Source organism: Mixophyes fleayi, chromosome 2 (genome assembly GCF_038048845.1).
Source record: "Mixophyes fleayi isolate aMixFle1 chromosome 2, aMixFle1.hap1, whole genome shotgun sequence".
Classification (NCBI taxonomy): Eukaryota; Metazoa; Chordata; class Amphibia; order Anura; family Limnodynastidae; genus Mixophyes; species Mixophyes fleayi.
This window is the reverse complement of record NC_134403.1, coordinates 366,049,094-366,067,672: the sequence shown is the minus strand read 5'-3', so window position 1 is coordinate 366,067,672 and position 18,579 is coordinate 366,049,094. Positions and strand designations below refer to the sequence as shown.

The window sequence follows — 18,579 nt, the reverse complement described above, 5'->3', positions numbered from 1 at the left end:
TATATATCTCTTATTATTCCCACGGTGATGGTGCTAATGGGGGGCGTCTTAGGACAATAGCTAGCTTGTAATAGGTGGTAAGATGATAGGGCTAATCCTGGAGTGTCCTCCCCCTGCTGGCTGGGGACTATTGGTTCCCTGGAGAGAAAGTGCCTCGGAGTCTGGGCCAAGGTACTATTTTATACAACGACCATGTTGGCCAGAGGACAAAGTGGACATGGAGTTTGTTTGCGCTCATTGTTTAGCTCAGACCTTTTATTCTGTCTTATCCCCGCGTAACTACTCCACCTGGTGACATTTAAGAACAAATCTGTCTAACTTATAACCAATAGCCTAAAATGCGCATAGAATATACTAATGTAGGTTAGCAACCGCATATAAACACAAATTACAATAAACTTTAACGCAACAAGATGAGGACAGTTCAGTATGCAGAAAGAGGCGATGGAACGCATATGTCCTTGTGTCTTATTCGCACGAGTCCAAACTCACAGCATGGTTAACATATTATGCCAACTAATACAGCTAATAAAGCAAGAGAGTAGCCCACCTTATTCCTATTCACAGATATATTGAAAAATGTCAAGTTATTTTTGGAAGTTCTGATTCCTCGGTAATACTGTAATTGTTATGGACTATTTTCAGTTTTGTTTTTCAGCTCCACAACTTCTAATTGGAGTACAGCATTTTATGACAATAGAGACCCATGATTTGGCTGTTTGCATTTTTTCCAAGCATTTCAAACGTGTTTTGACTGCAGGTTGTGTTACCCAAAGGGTATAATTATCACCCCCTTCGGAGTTTGGGATTGGGGTGCTTTATGAGTTATGAGAACAATCTATTTAACTGTATTCCACTGATTGCTTGCATAGTACCTGGGCACGCTAGATTTATCCTACAGGTTTTGGAAAAAGGACTGGCTTTATAGTCCTTCTAGTTGCTGGGATCTGTCCAGAGTAGACTTGTCAGTAATGGACCAATACTGCCCGTCCACACTTTATAACTTAGAATGCTTAAGGATATGAGGTATGGGGCCAGTGGTCACTCACAATATGGAACTATAAGGAGTGTGCATACCCTTCCACTGTAAAGGTCTTTTACAATGAAATATGTATGTATACATGTGTGTGTGTGTGTAAACAAAAAAGGAAAATATACAATACTCAGTGCCTCAAAGTTTTCTGAGCATTCTAAATTGTTTTTATGTTCTATTTAATTCTGCATTAGCAACAATAATGTATAAAAAAGATGCAGTCCCTCTCCACTAGTCATCTGTGAGTCTCCTTTTGTTCATATTAAGTTGGTGGGTCTGATCTGTTTGGTAATGCAGCTCCAGTTCCCATGCCCCATTGGGAAGCTCCAATACGTAAACCAGTGAGGGGCAACTTGAAATAGCTGGAGTGACGCATGCCCAGTGCACTCCCCCCTCCTCATCCGGGTATGCCGTGTGATCTCCCTGCACTGTGCAGAAGTCACATGACGCGATAGTTGGCCGCCCCATTCTGATGAGATGTGGAGCGTCCGGCTGGGGGTCCTCAGGTGAAGCTTGGCAGACCTCACGGGCCGCTTGTTGCCCTCCACGGACATAAACCATCCTAGATAAAGCATAGGAGACTCCAAAAAAGAAACAGGAGCAACGTTTGAACCTAGTAGAGGGTGTAACAGGGGGTTAAAAATCTCAATATAATCTATTAATGTAATACATTGCAATACTTAATTATGCTCAAAGCATTAAGCGATCGGAAGTGATTTCTGTGTGACATGTAGAAAGCTAAAAGTCATGACGTATGCTACCCACATCATAAGTGAGTGGGGAGGCCAGGCCAACTATCAAACGACAGCCACTCATGAGCACAGAGCAGCAGCATTATCATTCAATTAGGCTGCACGCTTAAGTGCCCAAATCAGACGAGATCCGGCTGTGTGATTTCATAGGCTGAGTGAATGGATTACGAGTATCAATACCTGCGTCCTGTCTGTGTGGACAAAAAAAACAACTTAATATGTATGATAGTGTACTGGTTGATTTCAATGGTACTATTAGCAGGTGTTGCTGTCGTTTTGGGGACACACTGCAATATTGGGCCAATTACGTGGTAATAGATTAACACCTAGCGCTCAGAAAGTGGTTAAACACATAGGGCCTGAGTCAGTAAGGAGAGCAAAGCATAAAAATTAGTAACTTTGCACCTGGGTAAAACCATGTTGCATTGGAGGAAGGAGGTCAATTTAAAATGTGGAAACAGATTTATAGTTGGGGTCGGGCATGTCCTATATCAAGTTTACATTTCAGTGTAAAAATAAAGCTATCAATTACTTGTGATAGATAAAAAACAGCCAGTATTTAACTTATATGCAAAATAATAAACTAATTTGCACCCCTTGCTTTGTAACATGGTTTGCCCCGGAGAACATTTACTCCTTTTTTTTTTTTTTTTACTTTCCTTAATGACTCAGGCCCATAGTATTGATGTACTGTCATGTGCTGTAGCTTTTATGGTTATGCTTCCTTATTCGAGGATATTCTATGAGAGAAACAATTCTCCTGAACTGATAACATTTATTAATGAAAGGACACTCTATCTGCCAAGTATCGGATGACTTACCAGATAAAAACGTCTCTTCCAGGAAGACACTAAGGGCTAGATTTACTAAGCTGCGGGTTTGAAAAAGTGGGGATGTTGCCTATAGCAACCAAATCAGATTCTAGCTTTCATTTATTTAGTACCTTCTACAAAATGATAGCTAAAATCTGATTGGTTGCTATAGGCAAAATCCCCACTTTTTCAAACCCGCAGCTTAGTAAATCTAGCTCTAAGAATTCTTGCAGTTCTGTTGCATGAGTTTTACAATGAATCTAATTTAGAGATTAGCAACATTTTTGTAGCCAAATGCGTAATGTGCCAGATAATCAGCAGTGGCGCACGCAGGGGGGGGTTTCTGGTTCTCCAGAAACCCCTCCCTTCCGTGAACCAACGTACTGTACAGCAGCCGCGGCGCTGTCAAAGAAGCGTCCGCGGCAGTGCTGTATTGTAGTATAATACAGCACTGCCACGGATGCTGCCTGACAGCGCCGCGGGGGGGGGGGGCGGAAACCCCCCCTTCTAAATCCTGCGTTCGCCCCAGTTCAGAGCGAAAGTTTTGACATTTGTCATCATGATAGTGATACTTTAGTCCTCCGGCACACAAAGCGTTTTTAAAAACACACCGAAAAGTTATTTGAGGCCGACTATAATGTGCATAACAAAACTTTTCTTTCCCTGGTGCGTCGTTATGATCTCTCACTACATGGTGTACGGTTCCTTTACAGGTGTATTATTATTATATGTAAACTACACAAGTCCAACCTCCTTTAGTACCACCCCTTTCAGTCAAATACATTGTTGTTTCCCCCCTAAATAATATGGAATATAGCCTTATATATGGGTTATTTTAGTCATTATAGAATTGGGACTATTTTTGTTACAAGCAGCAATTTTCTGTTTTGTGACATTGTCGGAAAGACGTTTTCTTCGCCAATTAATCTCACTGTGCAAACTGAAATCTTGTCTTTTTCCTCTTTCTCTCTTGATCAAACCTGTCCTTTCACTCCCTATTACAATTATTAATTTTCAGTACCTCATAAATTATGCTCCTATAATTATGGCTTATGGGACAGATAAGGGCGAACCTTCTAAAGCTCACATGAATTTATAAACATGATCTTGGGCCTGATTCATTAAAGATCTTAACTTGAGAAACTTCTTATTTCAGTCTCCTGGACAAAACCATGTTACAATGCAAGGGGTGCAAATTAGTATTCTGTTTTGCACATAAGATAAATACTGACTGTTTTTCATGTAGCACACAAATACTTGATAGCTTATTTGTACACAGAAATTTAAAGTTGATATTTGTGTGCTACATGAAAAAACAGTCAGTATTTAACTTATGGGCAAAACAGAATACTAATTTGCACCCCTTGCATTGTAACATGGTTTTGTCCAGGAGTCTTAAATAAGAAGTTTCTCAAGTTAAGATCCTTAATGAATCAGGCCCCTTGTTATCTTTTAAATTGAATATTTACTTCTCATTTGGTAGTTGATAACGTCAAGCTTTTTTTTTAATGCTTTGCTTTATTTGTATAACAGAGAGAATCAATTAATTTCGATGGACATGTTTAACGTGACAACAGGGATCCTGAGTGTCCACATAGCGGACAGTGATGGATATGGATTATACATTTGTGAGGCTGCGAATATTGTGGGTGTAAACACAGGATCCGTGTATCTCTACCAAGGTAAGATCTCATTGCATGTAATCATCCTGTCCCTTAACAGAGGATCGTCTTTGCAATCCCTGATATTCATAAAGATTGTTTTCCACGATTGTGCACCCTCCGATGTTAGGACCTGGGTGGATGGAGATGTTCCTTGCCAAATGTCGGCCCGGTGATCTCATGTCCATTGTATTGCGCTCGTGTTTTGTCTTTGGCATTCATCCTTCATTTTTCATGTCCTTGGGGTGGTCAGAGATCAGGGATTGGCGACATCTTGGCGCTCTTTATATGGGAAAGCGCATAAGTCTTCCAATATGATAACAAAACATTCAGTTTATGGAGATAAAATGTAGAACTTGTAATTACTGGTGTAAAGTGATAGTAGGTAGGAATTTACAGTGACATTTTTACTATTTCCAGCTAGACCAGCAATCACGCAAAAGTACAGACGGGGTGATTTACTGGGGCAGTTGCCAAAAGCATAATGTGGACGTGCTGCTATAGATTTATATATTTTTAACCTAGTTTTGTTTTCAATTACCCCATTTTTAGATTTATTTTTTTCTTTTGAATAAGTCCACACAATGTCTGACTGTATGAAGAGTTACATGAAGTTTAGCGAGGTAGACATTCTGCAGAGGTTTTCTGAGATAATTAAACAAAGAAGACAGCTTGTCTGTTCAACAGGAAATTTCCAAATTGTTTAAGATTAGGAAAACTAATAGAACATAATAGCATAAATTGTAGACAGAGTATGTTAACTAATCTGATCACGTCAGGATGAATTGTAGAACGGCATAGATGCGTACTTTAGAAGATGAGTATAAAAAATTAGTAATATGAACCAACTTGTATGATGACATCATGCCTATTTAATTGATGTTACTTTCTGCTGTTGTGAAATAAAGCTTCATGAAAGATCCTATGTCAAAGTTTCAAGTTAATTCAAGTTTCAATACAGTTGAAGTTTCCAACATGTACCAGCTGTGTTGAAAAACAGGTGCATAAAAAGTGGTTTTATTGTATTAAGGTCTGTTGTGATACATTGGGGGGTATTCAATTGTTCCTCCGGCCGCGGGAAAAACGAGCGCGTTAAAACTATTACCGTTTATACGGTAATATTGCGCGCAAAGACCGTTAATACGGTAGTTTACTCGCTGAATTTCATCTGCGAGATGAAATTCAGCGAGTAATTACCGTATAAACGGTAATAGTTTTAGAGCGCTCGTTTTTCCGGTGGCCGGAGGAACAATTGAATATACGCCCCATTGTGTCTGAAAATTATTTTACCAGAAACCAGTACAGCACGTCAGACTACCAGCGGCAGTACAAATTGTTTTAGTACTTGGCAATGTTGCAAAATCCTATATGTGACATGGGAGATCCATCAGCCATTACTGTGACCCAGGCTTTGATAAATGTGTCTGAAAGAAAGGAGCCAGGGCCAAAAGTTAAGAGTCAGCAATTTTGTGCAGTGCTTACTCAGTTAGTGTCTAGCATTAGAGGAGCACCATAGAGCCTCACCACAAGCCTCATTATACCACTGACCTCCCCTCCTAAATCAGCATAGGCAAACCGAGGGGGGTTTCCAGGCACTAGGAACCCCCCACCCCTCCCCCTCTGTTTGCCTATGGGGCACTGTATAATTGAGATGGCTGGACCCTGCTCCCGCTTCACACAGCTCTGCTTGAAAAGGGAGAGCTGCGTGCACCTAACAGTAGTGCACGCAGCATTGCCCATGTATATTATGGGGATAGGAAGAGTTGGAGAGCAGCCAAGCACTGTCTAAAATTATAGCCACGCCCCCATGCATGATGGTCACACCCACTGGCGGTGTGGCGTGGAAACCCCCCTCTGCAAATTCTGTGTTTGCCCCTGATCAGCTGTATCCTCCACTTTTCAACAGTGCCCCACGATATACCAGCAACATTATATCAGTGCCCTCACTTACGAGCCAGTGTCCTCACATACTAACCTGTGGTCTTGTAGTATATTACTGCCCCCACATGCTATCCAGTACTTCCACAGTACACCAATAACCCAGCAGTTTTCCAATCCACCCCCACCCCCCCCAAAAAGAAAAGAATAGGAACACCAATGCTCTCATTATACTTGCTACTGTTCCATATACCAGACTGTGTCTTTCAACGCTTTTATCTTTTTCCATCATTCATATATTACTGGAACGCTAACCAGTTTAATAGTCACACTAAATGATGGGTGTGTGGCAGCTGTGAATTATCGAGGGTAATGTTCCAGTTTGCTGAATGAGTAGAAGGCTTTGGTTACACACAGAGCCAGCTGTATCACCATAATACAAATATTTAATGTGCGTCTTAGGCAAACACTCTTCTGAAAACATATATGTGATAACCCAAAACCTGAGTACCCTGGGGTGTATCTACATGTTTTTAATTTGTCATTTTAATTTGTTATTTGTTATAAGTGTTTATAAAGAATTAAAAAAAAAAAATTCCTGGAGGGAGAAGTGACAGTTGGGAGTGGTTGGTGGTTGCCGGGGGTGACAGTTGGGAGTGGTCGGTGGTTGCCGGGGGTGACAGTTGGGAGTGGTTGGCGGTCGCCGGGGGTGACAGTTGGGAGTGGTCGGCGGTTGCCGGGGGTGACAGTTGGGAGTGGTCGGTGGTTGCCGGTGGTGACAGTTGGGAGTGGTCGGCGGTTGTCGGGGGTGACAGTTGGGAGTGGTTGGCGGTTGCCGGGGGTGACAGTTGGGAGTGGTTGATGGTTGCCGGGGGTGACAGTTGGGAGTGGTTGATGGTTGCCGGGGGTGACAGTTGGGAGTGGTTGGTGGTTGCCGGGGGTGACAGTTGGGAGTGGTTGGTGGTTGCCGGGGGTGACAGTGGGGAGTGGTTGGTGGTCGCCGGGGGTGACAGTTGGGAGTGGTCGGCGGTTGCCGGGGGTGACAGTTGGGAGTGGTCGGTGGTTGCCGGTGGTGACAGTTGGGAGTGGTCGGCGGTTGTCGGGGGTGACAGTTGGGAGTGGTTGGCGGTTGCCGGGGGTGACAGTTGGGAGTGGTCGGTGGTTGCCGGGGGTGACAGTTGGGAGTGGTTGGCGGTTGCCGGGGGTGACAGTTGGGAGTGGTTGGTGGTTGCCGGGGGTGACAGTTGGGAGTGGTCGGTGGTTGCCGGGGGTGACAGTTGGGAGTGGTTGGCGGTCGCCGGGGGTGACAGTTGGGAGTGGTCGGCGGTTGCCGGGGGTGACAGTTGGGAGTGGTCGGTGGTTGCCGGTGGTGACAGTTGGGAGTGGTCGGCGGTTGTCGGGGGTGACAGTTGGGAGTGGTTGGCGGTTGCCGGGGGTGACAGTTGGGAGTGGTTGGTGGTTGCCGGGGGTGACAGTTAGGAGTGGTTGGTGGTTGCCGGGGGTGACAGTGGGGAGTGGTTGGTGGTTGCCGGGGGTGACAGTGGGGAGTGGTTGGCGGTTGCCGGGGGTGACAGGGAGAGAGGAGTGTGATACCCAGGACCGCTGAGAGAGATCCCTGTGTCTGGATAGACTGAGAGAGAAAAATAGGGACAGAATGAAAATTGGACAAAGTGATATATAAGAAGAATAAAGTGAAGAAAGTGTAAGAAGAGAAGAAGTGAGCAAAAGAGGCTGAGTGAAAAGGAAAGTGCTGGAAAGTACTAAGCAGTAGAGCAGTGGTCAGGGAATAGGGGTAAATTACCCCAAATGGGGTACAAATGAAATTCCTGGGGGTAATGCTGACGAGTCACATGCTGTCAGTTGGATTGTAGACCCCTTTACATGTGAAATTGCTGTTGTACCAGAAGAGCCTCAAGGGTTGGCAGAGGCACTTCTTGAGCTTCGATACCATAATGAAGCACGTATTACATTTGAAAACAAAGCAGATCTGTCATATTTTTGGATGTCAACAGCTGCAAAGGCATCAAAATTGCACATGAGGAGGCAGCAAAAAGTTGCTGCTTTTTGCAACAACCTACCTTTGTGAACAAGGATTTTCCACTCTAACGAACATAAAAACAAAACAGAGAAATCGATTGGACGCTGAAGACTGTATCCAAATTGCTCTGACATCAAAATGCCCCAATATTGATGCTCTCGTATCAAAAATGAAGCAACATCATTTATCCAAAGCCTGAAGTTTTGAAGCTGAAGCTTTCAAAGAAATTTTGAATAGATTCAATAAAATTTTGAATTCCAATAATTAATAATATATGATTTCCTTCCTTTCAAATCAAGGGGGTAAAGTCGGCGTATCTAAATATATTTGGGGGTAAAAGGTAAAAAAGTTCCTTGACCCCTGCAGTAGAGAGATCTGTGAATACACAACAGAGACTGAGCTATGTACTGAGGACAGTGTGAGAGGACAGAGACAAGTTGGAGTTGTACAATAACAGTTAAGCAGACACAGTTCAATATAACTCTCATCATTACATCACTGACACTGAAAACATCAGCAGTTATCATGTTACTGATCCCCATGTACTTAAACTGTTTACTAAAAAGGATCAGTGTTTCAGGAAAACTACAGAAATAGTGTTTTACTGTAGACCTTCTTGTGAAGGTCTACAACCACTTAATAAAGTGACTATTCATAAGGTCCAACGGGATAAAAAAATAAATTTATGGGATGTTGTTTAAAAATAATTGTGCGCTTCTAAAACAAATTTCAGAGTAATTCTTATTAATAAAAGGAAATTAGTTCAGAATACACTGGTGTCATTTTAAATCTCTATGGATAAATCTCCTGACCTCTCTGGTGCATAGAAGATCTGAAGTGTTTAAACCAGAAAGAGAACTATCTAATACTGATAAGGTGCAACTTCAACGTATTACTCTAAATAACACCAAACTGGGTACTACACTATGACCATAGTATTATAAAAAGCTATTGTACAATACTGATCCTGTTCTCTGATGGTCTAGTATACAGTACTGGTGGCTAATGCAGAACCTTTTGCATGAAGGCATGTTTACAATATAGTATATATGGTGTGCTTTGAGGAGACCTTTATTTTACCAATTCCTTTTGCTTGTTTTCTATGGCAGATAGATGGTAAAAGAAGACAAACTTTGTTCCACTGGGAAAAATGTATAATATATGTATAAGTATTACACATGTATGGTTCATAAATGGAAGTACTTGACAATGTATGATTCCCAGATGTAAGTACCGTATTTCCCCATGTATAAGACGCACCGTTTCCCCAAAAATTTTGGATCTAAAACCTGGGTGCGTCTTATACAGGGGTAGCTGGGATGCAGGGGGGGGGGCAGCATTACAGTGGCAGAGGGGGAGAATCAAGAAGGAGCAGGGCAGCGTTACAGTGGCAGTGGGGGGATCCAGGAAGAGGGGGACAGAGGCACAGTGGCAGCAAGGATCCAGGAGCAGGGGGACAGAGGTACAGTGGCAGAGGGGGGGGGGGCAATTGCAGGGAGAGTGTGCTGCCCGGCTGCTCTGATCACAATAAGAGCAGCCGGCCATTACACTCTCCCTGCCTTTTTTGACAGCTACCATAATATTTTTTTTTTCACATTTTGGGGGCAAAATTAAGGTGCGTTTTATACATGGGAGCGCCTTATACATGGGGAAATACGGTATATCTCTCATAAATATATTGTAAAACCAGATCATGAAGCCTTTTAGACCTATTCATATGGCATAAACTGGAGGTAATTATGTTAACTTGAGTTATATGAATAATTGGTCACAATGTGATATTAAGGAAAAATATTTTAAAGTTAATTGATATTTGAAATATAATGACCAAACTGCTACATTAATCAATCAGTTAATCTGAGTGCCCAATATAATTTGAAATGATAAAACAGTAAGTGTGTAAATCTTAGCATGGATATGATTAACTTGGTATTACACAGAGGGATATGGTTATTACTAATCTTATTTCTAACTTGACTCTAAAAGTTATTCTCTGGTGATCATATGGGATCAGCAGAGTAATGCCCCTACACTACATAAATCATTAAGAAGTCCAGTGATGGGGAGGATCTAATTTTTAAGTGCAGATTTTATTATGAAAACCTATGTGTAGAATCCTGTTTTTTGTTGTTTTGGGAAAGGTGGATTGATGCTAATGCAAAAACCACAAAGTATTTATTGGTGGGGATTAGAACAAAAATACACACATTTGCTTTTAGTTCTATTTCAATAAAAAAAACATTTGGCCATTTTGTATCGATTTTCTTTGCTGCGACAATATGCATAAAAGCAATGGTATTTTCTAAAAAGTCTGAAAAACAAGGTATAATTTGTGTGGGTACTGGATAAACAAATTATTGATATTGATGTTGGAATGTGATCAGCCCAAAAAGTGACAAAATAGGCTCCCCACAGGAGAGAGAAAAGCCTCAGCATCAAAGTGGTTAAATATTGGAATCTTATTACCCTGTTAACATTCTGAAGAAATTGTAGGAGTCATGACGTCAATAGATTACTGAGTAGACTTAATTTCTCAGAAATGACCCAGCTTGATTACACCAGAAGAAAACACATTTTTAATCTCCAGCTATTTGACTATGTTATGAGAACAAACTAAACAAACTAAGTGAAACATTTTTGGCGGTAGCTGGTGCTCCGGAATTGTTTTTATATATATATATGTATATATATATATATATATATATATATATATATCTTTATTTTATTTAACATATAAGTATTAATGTATATCTATATAGGTATATTGTATATGTCTGCAGATATATTATATCAGGCTTGCAATTGCTTGGCTCATAAATTTAAAAGGGCAAAATTACTTCTATCTAGTCCAATCATAGATTATATAACCACATTTATCACGTATGTGCATATGACTGGCTCATGTGTTTTTAAGAGAGAATAATACTCACTACGGTCCAAGAAATATATCCATGCAATAATAAATATACAATATACACAGATATATTACCTTGGCTGATTGACTATGCGGAATTTCTTTTTTCCAAACCTTTGCAATCTGACAAATATATTTATATGCAGTCTTGATATATATCTATAGTTTTAATGATTCAAAAAAGTCATTTGACATTGAAACTCAGCTCCATTTTACTAATATTTATTTATGGTTATACAAGTTGCAAAATAATAAAACACAATGATAATAAGTCATCTAGTTACTTATGCTTCCTTAACTATATAACAAAACAAGACTATGTAACAAAACACTAAACAATAATACACATAGGGTATCCTTGCAAGAATAATATGAGGGTGATATATATATATATATATATATATATATATATATATAGATAGATAGATGGATAGATAGATATAGATATATATATATATACAGAGAGAGATAGATATACACACCTTATCAGGCTTGTCCAACCCGCGGCCCAGCGCACCTGTAAATGTGGCCCAGCAGGAGTTTTGATTGTGGCAAGGGGGAAGCGCTGTTAATGAAAAAAAAATCCTGGGGAAAAGAAAATACTTACCTAGCGGTCAAGCGTTCACGTCAGCTGGCGCTCCGGCTCCCTCCCTGGTCTCCTCCTCCGTGCGGCACTCGCAGTGAATGTGGGGCGTGACGTCATCACGCCAAACATCCATTGCGGAGCGCAGCACAGAGGAGTCACCAGCGCAAACTCGCGATCAGCATCAAGAAGAATTATACCAAAGAGGAGAAATGTAAAGAGAAGTAACAGAATAAAAAGGTGAATGTAATAAGGAAAATATAAACAAACTTAATAAGTGCAGTGAGAGTGGGGAAAACACAACAACATATGGAAGAGGAGTTATGAGTTTCCACCGCATTTGATGCTTCCCTTAGATGTGCATTTTTTTGGCTTCTTAGATCTCATATACACTTTCGTTTGGTGTTGCGTGACAAGACAAGTACAAATTCCAGTGAAAATGCATCTGTAAAGGAAATCTATTTGGCAAATAGTTGTTAATAGTGTTTCTATTCCTTGCTGTATGGTGCTATGGAATTTGTTCCGCCAATAATGATGTTCGGGAGGTCACCTAGGCTTCCCCATTACATACCCTTGTGGTATATATTGTTTGTATTTTATGTGCGGCCCAAACCAACTCGTCGTCTTCCAATGTGGCCCAGGGAAGCTAAAAGGTTGGACACCCCTGCTTTAGATGATAGGATATTTCATTCTGTTCCCCTCCAAATGACTCTTATCTCCTGCACTTCTCTTATTGTACTCCATACTCCACTTCTTCTTCCTTTTTCCTCAGCAATAGGTCTAGCATAAAGTTGAGTCCGATTGCAAGATTATGTAATTTTAAGTATCACGTACATGTTTTGGGAGCAAATGTAACATCTGGGTTGATTAATTCCACATGAACAAATCATTATGCTTCTGGTGGAGAAAAATATAAAATTCTGGGTAATATCTGACTTTTTTACCATACTTGCCAACTCTCCTGGAATGTCCGGGAGACTCCCGCATTTTGCGAGAGTCTCCCGGACTCCCGGGTGAGTGTGGCAATCTCCCGAATTCTGCCCACTTCACTAGGAAGTGCCCCACTTCCTAGTGAAGTGGGCAGAATTAGCTCCCAAACGCCGCGATTCCCCGGTTTGGCCCCGCCCCCTGCTGTCAAATGACGCGTTTTGCGTCATGACGTCACGGGGGCGGGTCCAAAATGACGCACATTTTGAAGCCCCGCCCCCATCACGCCCACCTCCCATTACAGGGAGCCGGAAAACAAATCTTCAAAGTTGGTAAGTATGCTTTTTACATATACACTCTTAATATTGTTTAACATTTTAGCTATGCCTATTATGTTATGCATCCAATATATGAGATTTATGTATTATATTATAGGAAATATACGATATATACACAGTTTTTGGTGGCCCACTGTTGCCACCTCTATGCTCTTATTCTCTCCCTGCACTTTCACCTCTCCATCGTCATCCTCCGCTGCATCTTCCCACTCCATCACTTCCTCCTCACAAACATCCAGTTCTGCCCCCTCCACCTTGCCAATCTCCACTCCTGCCTCCTAGCCTTCAACTTCCACTTTCATCTCCTGCTACTGGAAGTCCTCCTCCTCAGTGCAGTTACTTGTTTTCATGTGTTGTAGTTTATAACATGGCAATTTATCCAGTATGTGAATTGTGCAATAAAAAGATGTAAATTATGTGTAAATGTAAGCAAGAAAAACATTGTTTACAGACACAAAATGATAGGATTATGTATGCAAATATCTGTACATTATCTTTTGTGCTACATAGCTGCTCATGCCATCAGTTGCATAGACTGCATATGTATTTCAGTGAGCACACAAATCTGTGAATTAGCAGCTCCACCATTTGGACAGTTACAGCAATCTCACTGTTACTGAATCTGCAGCTATCCACAACATGTGACGGCAAAACCATCCCTGTATTGCTCCAGGAGCACATCCGTTAAGGCTTGTGCCTGTATGGTCATAATTTCACTGCTTTTTAGAGTTTCAGCGTTTTTTTTTAACGTAAGTGTTAGAAACCTTTATCTGACATGTAAAACTGTAAGATTTGTTTGTCCATTTAATTTCTTGCTTTTTGTAAAGATAAAATATTTATTATTTCAGATTTAAAAACCTAGAATTTGACATGCAGCTCACTGCCCACCAGCTTCTCTCACATACCAACCCCTGTCCACCAGCCTTTTCTCACATGTCACCCTCTGCCCACCAGCTTTACTAACACATGCCTTCCCCTACCCTACACACTCTGCCTGACACTATGTCAGTCTCATATATGAGCAGTGACTTATTACCAGTACATTACACTGATCACTCTCTGGCTGACATTATGCCAACCTTATTTATGTACTGTACCAATACCAAACCAGGGGTGAAGTGCAATCAACCAATCACATAGGTCTCTCTAGGTCTATGCACACTGCAGAAGCTACAGGGCAGTATAGTCACTGAAGAAACAGAATTGTACAGTTAAAACACAAAGCACTTCATCTGATGCACATGCGACTACTTGCAATAATGTATTATAGAGATGATTGAAATTACTCAGGGAAAGTTTATATTTATAATTTTCTTGCAACTATATTATAAAAAACAACCTTTGCATCTGTAGCGTGCAGTTATATTTAAATATTAAGCTACTATGAAACTAATCAAATATGCATACACAACTATGTCCAGCCTCTGCGTTTCTCAGATAGGAATATGTAATATGTAGAAAAGCTTCTCTAACTCACATTACTTAAGAACAGACAAGGAAATGTTAGGCCCTGCGGAAACCTTCTGTATCTGACTTGCAGTGTCCAAGGTTCCAGATCGATTTTCCTTGTTGCATCTGCTCCCCGAGCTGCTCCAGCTTGTCTCTGCATCTTAATCGGATCAAGGATCCCTTCCTGAATTGCAGGCGACATGTACATTTTCAGATTATGTAGTACCTGACCGAATTGACATAAATTACATGCATTAAAACAGTAAGCATAATAACAGATTAAATTGAGCAGAATAATAAATGCATGGATGCAATTAACAGATCAACTTATATAGCATACAGAAAACAATCATCAGACAAGACAAGGGACATACAAGTTTGACGGACGGCAGTCAGATATAAGACACTGCCCATTAGAGCTTCATCCTGGAGGGGCATTAGGAGAGACAGTAGGATGAAGTGGGTTTAGTTGGGGATATGGTCCTAGTGATGGATCAGTGTGAAAGAGTGGTAAGGTGCAGTGGGCTGGAGAATCGATACAAGGCTCATTGGCTTCTCCTGGTTTTCAGGATGTGAAAATCAAACAATTGGATGAAGTCATTTCAAATTAATAAACATCGATTTAATTGGCTTTATGTGAAAATATGCAAATAGCACGCTGCGGCGTTGTAGGGCGTATTACACAATAACACTAGCGAACACTTCTAAATACATTTACATTCACACATATATTTGTAAATAGTTCGCCTGAATAAAGTTCCAGTACATAGTCTTTCATAGGTAAATGTAATAGATTTATTAGTTTAATACAGCGGTTCCCAAAGTGTGCGATGCGGTTCCCTGAGGTGCCGCGGCCGCCATGGCAAAAGAAGAAGAAGGGGAAAAAAAAGAAGAACTTACCAATCCAGCGCCGGACCCTCCTCCTCACTGACTGCTGGGCGTGACGTCATCACGTCCGACAGTGTCAGTGAGGAGCAGCAGCAGAGGACATCAGGAAATAAGACAGCAGAAAATGAGGAAAGAAGATAAGTAAAGGAACGGGGAGTAAGGGGGCCAGAGTGTGAGATGCTAAAGGGGGGATGGACAGAGAGAGAGATGCTGAAGGGGGGGCAGAGAGAGATTCTAAAGGAGGCGGGGGGACAAATACTCATTAATGTTTGTTCCAATTGTAAAGCGCTACGGAATTTGCTGGCACTATATAAATAAATGATGATGATAATGAGATGCTGAAGAGGGAAACAGAGAGAGATTCTGAAGGGGGGACAGAGAGAGATGCTGAATGGGGGGACAGAGAGAGATGCTGAAGTGGGCGACAGAGATGCTGAAGGGGGGCAGAGAGAGATGCTGAATGGGGGGACAGAGTGAGATGCTGAAGGGGGGGACAGAGTGACATGCTGAAGGGGGGGACAGAGTGAGATGCTGAAGGGGGGGAACAGAGTGAGATGCTGAAGGGGGGGACAGAGAGAGATGCTGAATGGGGGGACAGAGAGAGATGCTGAATGGGGGGACAGAGAGAGATGCTGAAGAGGGAAACAGAGAGAGATTCTGAAGGGGGGACAGAGAGAGATGCTGAATGGGGGGACAGAGTGAGATGCTGAAGGGGGGGACAGAGTGACATGCTGAAGGGGGGGACAGAGTGAGATGCTGAAGGGGGGGAACAGAGTGAGATGCTGAAGGGGGGGACAGAGAGAGATGCTGAATGGGGGGACAGAGAGAGATGCTGAATGGGGGGACAGAGAGAGATGCTGAAGTGGGCGACAGAGATGCTGAAGGGGGGCAGAGAGAGATGCTGAATGGGGGGACAGAGAGAGAGATGCTGAAGGGGGGGACAGAGTGAGATGCTGAAGGGGGGGAACAGAGAGAGATGCTGAAGGGGGGGAACAGAGAGAGATGCTGAAGGGGGGAACAAAGTGAGATGTGAAGCCACTCAGAGTACACCCAGCACAGACATATACATGCGCAACATTATGAAATACCTTATTTGGAAAATGGGGCATATTTTACTAAATTGCAAAAATAAAAATCACAAAACAATGCATAGCCAATTTCAATCTATTTCTTAGTAATCTTACATTATTTTCATCTGTTCTATGTCTAGTACATAATGGTCTTGGAATGTGAAAACTTTATCTTATCTTACTTCTGTAATGTCTAAGTATACATTGTAGAGCCTTAGCTGTACATGAATTGAAACATAAAGTTGCAGTACAATTACATGCAGTGACAATATATAAATTAATATATACAATGTTTAATAAGAACAGTAGATATATATATATATATATATATATATATATATATATATATATATATATATATATATATATATATATATATTTGTGCTTTTATTACAGTGATACCTGTACTTGTTAGGTAAAGTTTGACAACCACATAAAGCAATCTAGTTTTGGAGATGGTCCCTGGGTGTGAGTTAGGTAATAACCAGAAAAATTGTCAAATACCAACCTAAAACCACTTTGGGATAACCCACTTTATTTAGACTTTTTCTCAAGTGTAAAATAAAATACTGTTGAGGGAAGAAAAGGCTTTGTGTCCATCTGCACCTTTAGACGATTTTGAAACTTCTTTAAATGTTGTGGAAAAGGGGATAATTTACCACAGTCCGATAACCAGAATGAGACCATCAATCAAGGAAAGTATAAAATTACACGTTTAAATCATACAAGTACAGTTCTAAGTACATTACAATTAGTTTTTTCTGATGAAACTTTCATCGTGAGCAAAGAAAAAAACGAACATATCTATAATATAAAAGCCTAGTGGCGTGTGTTAGTCTGTGTGTGAAAAAAAACCAACAAGCTGCAGCGCCACCTGCTGGGCGGAGTTATACACTGACCTACTAAATTCTTAGCATTATCTAATATATAAAAGTAAAAGCCTAGCGGCGTGTGTTAGTGTGTGTGTGTGTGTGTGTGGAAAAAACTATTTTCTCAGAAAGGGCTCATCCAATTGACCTGAAATTTGGTATACTGACATTATTTGACAAAAAAATTAGAATAGTGAAGTCAGTTAACTTCCATCATCCCCCCTTCTCCCCGTGGGAGGGGTAGTAAAGGCTAAATTTACGAGTTGAGGGGTCAAACTGCCGGATGGTAGGTCCGAAAACAATTCTAGAAAGGAAAGAAGGCAGTGTAGTGTTATAGGAACCAAAACCTATAGTATAATATAAGTATAGTGGGAATTATCTTGCATACCAGATAATAGCTTGTTTGTTCAACGTATCGAATTTTGGTCCTCACACCTTTCCTTGGGATGTCATCAAGGATCCCCCAATATGTACCAGGACCGACAAAAAAAAAAAAAAAAAAAGGACCAGCAATAGTGCAGTACCTTAATTAATCCTGTGCCTTGCACCCAGTGATGTGTTTAAACATACCAAGCAAAAAAAGCTGCTTGACCTGTGAATGTCAGTGTGTAGGAATCCAACCATACAGCACAATAGGAATCCAAAAACCAATCGTAGTGCCAATAGTAGGTGGTTTTTCCTCCTGATGAAGTCTTTGTATTCATACACTCAACCGCCATGGCCTGTATGTACGCTCACCACGCCAGACTCCTTTGCTGAAGAAAAATCATGTTGAAGCTTGTTTAAAGTTTGCTGCACAATATTTGGACAAGCCTGTGAAATACTGCGAGAATACAGCGTGCATAGAAAAGCGGAGAACAATGTGTATATAAGGGTACCCTTAGGAACTATATTAACAAATATATTTGTTAAACAGTTAAAATAAAACTTTATTGTAGAACATATTAAAAATTGTAAATGGAAATGTGTACCTAACAAATAAGCTGGTAAAATAAGCAGAAGAAATACTGCTGTAGCCGCACCTGCCAGTTTATATCCCATATATATATATATATATATATATATATAATAATTGATATGGTTCTTATTTGAATATTGCGTAGAGGAAATAGGTTAATAGTGATCGTTGCAAGAATTAATATGAATAAAGCTACAATAAAACAATACTCTGTTTTAATAAATCATTCAGGTTATTTTCTTGTTTAGAAGTTTTTACAATAAGGGCAATGTGTACTCTATTTAATTGACTGTTATGGCAGAGTCTTCTCAATAAGTAAATGCTCCTGATATGTATATATAATTATTCTGCTAGTATAAGTTCAATAACGATTAAAAAAATGGGAAAGCAGTAATAACTAGCAGCCTTA

The 18,579-nt window shown here is 40.8% G+C and overlaps 1 protein-coding gene across 1 annotated transcript in view; it reads left to right on the top strand.

Annotated features, from left to right (window-relative positions):
- Window positions 1–18,579, top strand: part of LOC142139603 (nectin 1a-like) — an 83,901-nt gene that overhangs the window by 42,190 nt on the left and 23,132 nt on the right. Inside the window, exon 5 of the mRNA XM_075197349.1 lies at window positions 4,131–4,279. Coding sequence (XP_075053450.1) covers window positions 4,131–4,279 — 149 coding nt within the window. The remainder of the gene's footprint in view (window positions 1–4,130; window positions 4,280–18,579) is intronic.